This window comes from Poecilia latipinna, unplaced genomic scaffold (assembly GCF_001443285.1).
Source record: "Poecilia latipinna isolate Pla-1442-1.1 unplaced genomic scaffold, P_latipinna-1.0 Scaffold1974, whole genome shotgun sequence".
NCBI lineage: Eukaryota > Metazoa > Chordata > Actinopteri > Cyprinodontiformes > Poeciliidae > Poecilia > Poecilia latipinna.
Genome location: NW_015114590.1, coordinates 112,004 through 121,083, shown reverse-complemented (window position 1 = coordinate 121,083; position 9,080 = coordinate 112,004). Strand labels below are relative to the sequence as shown.

Sequence of the window (9,080 nt, the reverse complement as noted above, 5' to 3'; positions counted from 1 at the left end):
AAACTGAAACATTTTGAAGGTTAGTGTGAGTGAACGCTTACTCTGTAAAGCTTAAAAGCATTAAAAAAAAAATCCGAGGTAGACGAGTTGTAAAAGTACATAAATCTAACCTTCAGAATGCAAAAGAAACACAACCGAGATTCACCAACGTAATTTCTTTAAGCGAAGGTGAAACCAGCGAGACACATTTTTAATCCAAACAATGCAAAACATACAAAATTGAGCACCTAACAAAAAAAAAAAAATGTATTCAAGAAATGAAGTTGGTTAGAAAACTTACTGGATTGGTGATCATCTTCTGTTAATCCAGCAGTAATCTCTGGCTGGTGAAGTTTCTTCCTGTGGTCGCTCAACTATTATTTTTATTATTTCCGATCCACACGGCTGGCCCAGAATCAGCGTTTGACTCAGAAGGTGAAAAGACTGTCCGACCTGATTAGGCCCTTCAGCATCTAATTTCTGCTCGGCCCTGCAGGATTGTCTCAGTGCAAATAATCAAATAAAACCATTTGTGTAAATGTCTGATAGGCCACTCCTGCACTTCACACACAGTCGCTTTTAAGCTTCCCCAAACGAACCAGCCTTGTTTTACCAGAACAAAGGCTGGTAAAAGAACACCGAGTCTCACGCTGGGGCTTCTCACATTGCACAATAAATGTGTGAGGAATCCAGATGAACACAATCAGATCTTCAGCCAGGTGTAGAAAATAAAATGGAGAGTTTCTTACTCGATAGGTAAATTTTCTCTGATTTTTTTTTTTTTTTGAGAAACATGTTCTCAAAGTTTGCTGCATCAGTGATGTTACATCTGTCAGATGTATAGCTACAAATAACAGTCATTTAATTAATAGTTTTTTGTAAATTAATAATATTCCTAAGGACCCTCACTAACTAATTGGACATTATGGCCCCAATTAGTTAATGAAGTGAAATAAAAGAACCTCATCACTCAGTGTGGCAATCTAAACTCACAAAAATTATATTAAAATAAAATAAATTATAGCTAGCTTCAAAAGGATCGAAAGCTTGTTAATAATTATCATTTTTGATATTGTTGTGTTCCATACTTTACCATGCAGCAGTTTTCCCAGAGCTGTTTCAGTCTTTTTCTTTTTTTTTATTATTCATGGCAGATGTGGTAAAGGGTTCAAAACAGGGAGAGAAAGAGAGAGATTGAGAGAGAAAGAGAGATAGACTGAGTGCATGAGTAGAGTGAAGGTTGGATGAATGGATGGAAAACTCAAAGCTAATTCCAGACTTGGACACAACTTTCAAAGTTTTGCGAACCATAATTTTCTTCTAAACCGATACGAACAGGACAACTGGCTAAAGTAGTTCTTGTGAAGGACAAACTGATGACATCTTTCCGTTCTTTTTAATTACTCAATGCTGGAAATAAAACATTCAAAGAAACCTAAGAAAGTAGAAAGAAGAAGGCATAATGAATAAAAATTCAACTAAATAAGGAATGCATAGCATGGCATTATACATCCATAAAGGCTGACAGTCTGGTATCAGTCTCTTCATCGTGCTTTAGTGAAAAGAAAACATTCACATCAAACTGGGTCAATCACAGGTACAGACCATCGTTTACAAACAAAATCAAAGGTCTTTTGCAGAACACGCATCTGTTCGTTCATTCGTAATAAAGTGCAACAGTCTACAGAGACTGGTTCCCAGAACTAATACAGAACTGATCTGCTGGGTCTTGTTGGTTCCCTCCGGGTTTAGACCCAGGCCTGCCATCCCGGAAACAGCCTGCTGAGGTTCTTGGGGTCCATGGCTTGTTGAATGAGCAGGTTGACCTGCCCTCCCACGCTGAGCACCGTTCCCTCCTCCACCCCTTTCAGCTTCTCCTGCAGCCGCAGCAGCACCCGCTCCGCCACTTTGTTGAAGCTCTGACTGTCACTGCAGGAGGACGGGAGAAGAGCTCAGAGAAAGGCAGAAAAGCAGGCGGCGACTCCCAAACCAAAGATCCGTCTGATCACCTGGATTTGCGGTGGTTGTCGAGGTCTTCTCCTCCCATCGTGGAGCTCAGGGTGGCGTTGAGCTCCTGCTGCTCGTCGTGCTGCAGGTAAAAGGCCTTCAGAGGGTTCATGGTCCAGTCGAACAGAGGGTCATACAGCAGCACCTGTCGGCACACGAGGCAGACGTCGGGTTCGTGTAGAAGCTTTGCGCTTTGCACCGAGAGCGGAGGGAGATTTCTCGTACCTCCACGATCGTCAACAGAGCTTCCTGGGAGCTCCTCATCACCTCCATCGTCTTCTCACAACATCTGAGCACAGAATCAGGTCAGTAAGGTACTGCATTTACAGTAGAGACAGTGGACGACTGCTGTAACTGTGGCATTAAATCCCTCATCCTGAGTACAAGTGCAGCGGCAGAGAAATGGAAACTTCCTCGTCTTTTCACTCACAATTATGCTCCCGTTTTGTACGGCACAGAAAACTCATCATTAAAACACATTTGCGTTTGTTTTCGCAGCTTGACAAAACGTAGCAAAGACTGAACACTTTCGCGAGGCGTTGTACAGCCGATACACACCAACACAAATGTGAGAAAGTAAGAAAGGGATTCTCTCAGATTGCTGGTCTTTACCGCCTGAAGACGCCCTCCACTCCAGTGATCCCCATCCCGTCCACTACGTCTCTGGAGAGTCTGAACGGGACGGTCTCAGGGGTGGGGAGGATCTTCCCCTGCTCAAAGGCCACCCCTTAAAGCACACAACATCAGATATGTTACAATTTATGATGCTTAACTACGACTTTGCATAAATCGAAGGGGTGAGGACAGGGAGAACCTAAGTCGATGTGCACTAGTTCAGCAGTCTGTTCATCGATCAGGATGTTCTGGATGTGTCTGTCGCCCAGGCCAACAATGTAGCCAACTGCAAGTGGAAAAAAAAAAAAAAAAATGAGAAAACCCAGTTATGTGCCATTTTGCTGTTTCACCACAGAACTCCATCTTCACCAACAGAGCAATGATACCTATGGAGGACGTGGCAACACTCCGTGTGTAAGCCAGCCGCTTCTCCATCCATACCGCGGGATCCAGGAACCGTTCCATGCAGAAGTACCTGAAGACCGGTCTAAACTTCCTGCACACCTCGCTGTAGGCCTCCAGCTTCTCATCAAATCCCTGCCGCTGAGCATCCTGCAGCGAGCAGAGAGATGGAGACAAAATGGTTTTTTTCCAACCATTTAAAAAAAAAAAAAAAAAAAAAAAAAAACACTTGACTAAATCTGCTACGTAACGGAGCACAGCTGTTCTTAAACACAAACGTAAACTGAAAGAGCAACAGTGATGAAAATCGGTTTGAGTTGAAGCGTTTCATGTCTTTAACAGCAGGTTTCTTAAGCACTTTACCATCATCTTCCTCCTGCAGGCCAGGCTGGTCCAGTCCTGAGGCCGGAAGCGTTTATGAGCGCCTTTGCTGGGGTCCACCAGGAACTCCCCGATGGGCACCGTGCCCGAGCACCACTCCAACACGCCGCTGCGCTGCGAGAACGGCACCACCTGGAAGCCGTTCAAAAAGCGCCGCAGACCGTCAACACACATCCACACAACTCTGAGAGGCACGTCTTCCGCTTCCCTCTCCTGACGTCACCTTGTAGCGCCTGATGTTCAGCTTCCTTTTCCGAGTGTCTGTGTTGCGCTGCAGCAGCATGGAGCACATGCTGAACACCTGCTGCATCACCGCGTCCTGCCGCAGGTCGTCCTGACCCTGTTCACAAAGTCATGTTAACGTGGAGCTTTTTAAACTTGCTTAGGATCGACAAATCTCTGCATAGATACATTGTCATGAGAAGCTGATAGAAATGAATCACCTGATCATTTAGTAATATTGCAATGGCATCATAGGTAAAGTTTTAAAGAAATCAATTTCCACTCCAAATATAGAGCTCTGGAAAAAAATAAGAGGTCACTTAAAACTATCAGTTTTACTTGTCATAGGTCTATGTTTGAGTCAAATGAACATTGTTATTTTATTACATGAACTACTGACAACATGTCTGTGTAATGCCAAGCAAAAATTTTGTATTTATTTGCAGAAAATGAGAAATAGTCAAAGTAACGGAAAAGATGCATGCAGTCCTTTCAGACCTCATATAATGCAAAGAAAACAAGTTAGAAACAGCAATACGAATGTTTTAACTCAGGAAGAGTTCAGAAATCGATATTTGGTGGAATAACCGGGAGGTTTTCGATGGGGCTCAATGCAGTGGGCTCTTCGGTTTTTCCAGAGCTGCATTGTTTTTGTCAATTGAATAATTTCTGTGTTGATTTGGCCAAATGTTTCAGACCATTAATGCACCGATGAGTTTTTGTTGACTTTCCTGGTATTTTAATAGAAGTTTATGTTCCCATTGAAGGAGACGCAGTCTGCCTCAGCATCACAGATCCTCCACCGTACCCAACAATGGTCATGAGAAGCTCATCTGCATTTCCACCTTCATTCATTCCCAAAAGCCTTTACCAAACTCCACAAGTTTATATTTGGGATGGTGGGAAAATATTTTTCCTGACATGTTTTAGGTAGCACTTAAATGTTACTATGGAGACTTGGCGGCACCCAGGAGCAGCTAGCTACTTTCTTCTGGTCATTTCATACTTAAACGGCTTTTACTGCAAGTTTTCACGTTGCAGGAAGATTACAACACAGTGCCAACATTAATTTATTTTTCATTGATCCTGTAAAATATAAACAAAATCACTGAAATGATAGCAAACAAGGATTTCAATGTCTTTATTAATTCAAGATATTTATCGAATCTATATCTTTCAATCTGAAAGTCCTACTCACAACCTTTAATGGAGTGATTGTTGCCGAAAAATGTAAAAGATGTATTCAGTGTGTAGGAGGTAAAGGGGTTTTCTTTATTTTAATATTTTTTTTTCTGGTGAAGCTGGCTCTTTAGGTCAAGAAAAAAAATAAAAGCAACATTACGGTAAAACATGATCTCAGCATGACTCTAAGATCAGGTGAGCTGTTAACCTTTAAGTGTCTTCAAATGTTCCTGCAAACACAAACACTTTCACAAACATGTAATCCAGCACACCTTCCCCACTCTCTCTCTCTCTCTCTCTATATGAGTGTTTCCAGTATGAAGGTGTGAGAGTCTGTTTGTTTTTGTATAAAAACTTGATTAATTATTACCTGAAACCAAACCTAATGGAAAATAACCAGAGCTTACAGTGACCAGCTTCTCGTCAGAAAGTGTGTGTGTTAGTTGAGAACCGGTGTGTGCCCATGTTGGTGCAGCAGGTCACTCTGTTGCACCAACCACAGAACCTAAAGTAAACTTTTTAATCATTTCATGACAGATTTAAAAAAAAAAAAAAAACAACATCACACACACACAGAAGCTTACTTTGACCAGTTGCCTCCTGCTCTTCCCGTCAGAGCCCACACAGTCAATGATCTTCGGCAGGTTGACTCCTCCGGCCAGGTGATACCGGGGCATGAAGGATCTGACAGTCACCAGGTTTTCATAGCAACCCGTCGGATCGACCTGTTCACAACGCGAACGATAGATTTTTTTTTTGTTTGTTTCAATCCAGCCGACGTCGTAAAAGCTGAAGTCAAATGTTGACGATTAATCGAGCTTGTTTGTTCAGATCAGAGCTGCAAATCTGTTCACCTTTATCTCCATGGTGGGGATGACCACTTCGTCCAGGTCTTTGAGCTGCATGATGGGCTGATCGGCAGGGATGGGAATGGCCTCTGGTGCGAGAGACAGATACACACGCATGCCTTTAAATATACAGCCGTTTCAAATGTGTGTGAGAGTGTAAACCATTAAACAGGGAAGCAACTGGCGATTAATTTAGTAGATTATTCTGATGAATAATCTCAAAGAAATTGGTACATTCTGCAGATTTTCTTTTTAGCCATTTGAAGCTTCTACATTTTTAACAATATTTAATCTATTTTTAACAGTATTAAAAATAGATTAAAAGATTCAAATAAACCAAACAAAGTTTTATTCTTAAGAATCATATTGTATGTTTTAGTTCAGTTTTGGCTTAACTGCTCTCAGCATTGAACTGTTGAGACCCAGTTAACAATAAATCGATTACTAAATGAGTTGATATTTCAATAACTGATTCATCTTTTACATTAAACACCAATAATAATAAAAAAGTAAAACAAAATAATCTATGTATGTGGATTTGGACCGTCTAGGCCCAGGACTTCTGGAAAACCATCAATGCTATTTTAAAATTAAGACCAGAAATGGAGATAATTAAAATCTTTCATATATTAGTTGTACGTTAAAGACGATCAATAGATCAGATTTAACAAATGAAAACCAGCCATGTGGAAGTGGTCAAGCACTGCAACAAAAATTAAAAGATCTCTAGAAAATCCAGAGAGCAACTAACCGAGGACGTTTTATTACAATAAAGTCTGGCTCACTGGAAGCAAAACGGTGACGGACGATTTAGGAGTTTTGCACAATGGATCACGACTCACTCTTCTCGGTTTTGTGCCGGCTGGCATCCATGTAGGCCAGAGTGATGTAGGCGTCGCAGAGGCGCTCCATCCCTCGGATCATCGCGCTTCGCTTCTTCCTGATTACAGAAATGATCTTCTGAGCCACATCTGAACGCTCCTGCAAGAGTTAGTAAGACAAGTTTCACAAAGAGATTCACTGTAAAAACACATAAAAAAAAAGACTTGATGCTGACTCTGATAAGCTTGTTTTAGTGTTTCAAACTCAACCAGATCAGCACAGAATATGAGAATCAGACTTTTTTTTTTTGGCGAGAGCCACATTGATTCTCGAACAATTTGGACTAAAAACAGAGTTATTAGAGCTGATCTTTTATTCTAATGTCCAGTGGTGACATTAAAATACATAACTAAGGTGCATTAGGGACATTTTCTGTTATGGCCAGGGAAGAACAATAACAATGACTTAACGTGAGTCCAAGGAGTTTCATGGTAAGATTTGTTGTTTTCATCTTCTTTTAAAACAAACAATTCAAAATAATGAAGCAATAAACAGAAATTTCGAAAAGAAATAAGTCGCACCAGATCAAACTGCGATTGCTGCCGCGGTGCGCTCTTAGACGGCCGTGTCCTGCAGAAATTCTCGTCTTTGTTGGCGTTCACCAGGGCGAAGATGATAAAAAGCGTGTGGTGAGGATGCTCCAAAGACGCCTTGCAAATGAGCTGAGGGGGGGAAACAAAGATAATTCATACCTTTACATGGGTAATAAAAGGTAAATAGTCAAAGTTTGACAGCTCAGGTGTAACACTTTTGCTTGCTTAGCTGTATGTAATATCATCAAACTCATCAAGTAGAGTTGAAACCAGATATTTGGACTGGAAACCAAATCTAAAAACCATTTCCTTCCACTTCAGTCGTCCTCTGCTTTGTGTTAAAGGGACAACTAGACGTACCAACGTAGGAAAGAATCATGAGAAAAGAACATCATGTGAAGAACATTTCTGCTGGCACCAGGTCTGAAGGATGGGCACAAACTCCAACAATGAGAAGTTTGTGAAAGGAAATCCAAAATGCGTTTGCTTTTTGTAATGGCATTTAAAAAAAAAAAAAAAAAGAAATATTTTGGATAATCCTAAGTGACCAAAAACATCAAGTCTGAGCCGACGTCAGTCACACAAAGCATTAAAACTCCTGGTTTCAACTCTATGTGTGGCGCTGACAAACTGGAAGAAAACACAAACTTCTGAGTTACATCATTCAGGACTTCATGGAATCCCGGGTCCTCAGCGACGCCGGCAGCCATTTTGGTTCCCATGCGGGCAGCCAGTTGATACATAAGAGGCAAAAACTTGTAGGATGGGATCTGCTTCACTCCCCTCTGGAAGACAAGTCAGCTGTAACAATCAGAAACGTCTGAACGTTATCAGAAAAAAAAAGAAAAAAGAAAAGGCTGCGACTGGCGGAGTGCAGACGTTAACTCGCCTTCATTATGTCGTTGACCTCTTTGATGTCGGCGCTCTCCAGCCAGAGGGAGGCCAGTCTGAACACCCAGGTGTCATGCTCCTCGCCTTGCTCCAGACACTGGATGTAGTTCTCCACCGCCTTGCACAGGAATCGCTGTCGGTCCGTCCGCAGGTTGGACAGCGCCGTTTCGTCCAGCTCCAGCTCTCTTTGCACCTTTATCGTGTACCTGAGAAGTCATTTCATCGGTTAAAGACGATCCCGACCGGCCTCTGTGGGGGGTTTTCTATGAGAAAACCGAAAGGTGGGAATCGACCTGTTGGAGGTCACTTTCCGCTCCCGCATCAGGTCCACCTCCTCCTTGGCCTTTTCCAGCAGGGCCTGCTTGTTTTCAAACTCGGATGAGTTCATGTACTTGTCGATGCTCTGGTACTGAGCGTCGGAGAAGCGCGCCAGAGACAAGAAAGCCTCGGTCCGCTGGCTCTGGAGCCTGGGGTCCCGGCCCCCCGAGTCCCCCTCTATCACCTCCACTGCCTGAAGAGAGAGCAGCGTGGAAGAGACTCTGACTGACCTGAAAAGTTATGGACTAAAGAAAAGGAGCCAGAAAATGAGCACTCCATTTCCTGGAAGGTCTGAAAAAAGAAAAGAAAACCAGCGGGAGAAGCACTAAATCCTAACTGTGAGAGACACACAAACATGAACATATGAATTATTCCATTTGGTCTACATTAATCTGCCACAGCCAGAGGACATGAACCATAAACTTCCAGAAATATAATATTCATGCCATCGCCTCCTTCTGATTTATGTGGACATAAATAAATAATTCATGTGTGTGGGTGGGTGTGAATAAGCCAGATATTGCCTGGCTGACGGGTAATGAGTCATTAATTTCTCTCAGGGATTCCTGCTGTTACTTCAGTAAGGGCAAAGGGTAACATACATTAGACCTGAGACTCATCTGGTTTCATGTTTACTTATCAGAATAATCTCTTTCTTTTCTCTTCATGTTTACGTACAAGGAACACCGACGTTTCTGATTATAAAAGAAAGTACTGTAACTCCGAACTGGTGCCTGTTAACTGCATGATGACGTCTTAGAAAATGATTCAGTCGTCATGTTTAAACTGGCTGGTCAGGGAGGGAGGGAGGGAAGGAGGG

General features: G+C 42.3%; 1 protein-coding gene across 2 annotated transcripts in view; it reads right to left on the bottom strand.

Moving 5' to 3' along the window:
* Positions 1-1,356: 1,356 nt before the first annotated feature.
* The window catches only part of atm (ATM serine/threonine kinase), a 29,422-nt gene continuing 21,698 nt past the window's right edge, over positions 1,357-9,080 (bottom strand). For both annotated transcript variants that reach the window (XM_015016023.1, XM_015016024.1), the window contains exons 49-63: positions 8,236-8,453; positions 7,941-8,148; positions 7,711-7,836; positions 7,040-7,180; positions 6,479-6,617; positions 5,643-5,725; positions 5,373-5,513; positions 3,608-3,724; positions 3,367-3,516; positions 2,988-3,153; positions 2,801-2,887; positions 2,599-2,713; positions 2,212-2,275; positions 1,989-2,131; positions 1,357-1,908 (exon numbers count right to left, since the gene is read on the bottom strand). In XM_015016023.1, the coding sequence (XP_014871509.1) occupies positions 1,728-1,908; positions 1,989-2,131; positions 2,212-2,275; positions 2,599-2,713; positions 2,801-2,887; positions 2,988-3,153; positions 3,367-3,516; positions 3,608-3,724; positions 5,373-5,513; positions 5,643-5,725; positions 6,479-6,617; positions 7,040-7,180; positions 7,711-7,836; positions 7,941-8,148; positions 8,236-8,453 (2,079 nt within the window). In that variant the 3' untranslated portion in view covers positions 1,357-1,727. The remainder of the gene's footprint in view (positions 1,909-1,988; positions 2,132-2,211; positions 2,276-2,598; positions 2,714-2,800; positions 2,888-2,987; positions 3,154-3,366; positions 3,517-3,607; positions 3,725-5,372; positions 5,514-5,642; positions 5,726-6,478; positions 6,618-7,039; positions 7,181-7,710; positions 7,837-7,940; positions 8,149-8,235; positions 8,454-9,080) is intronic.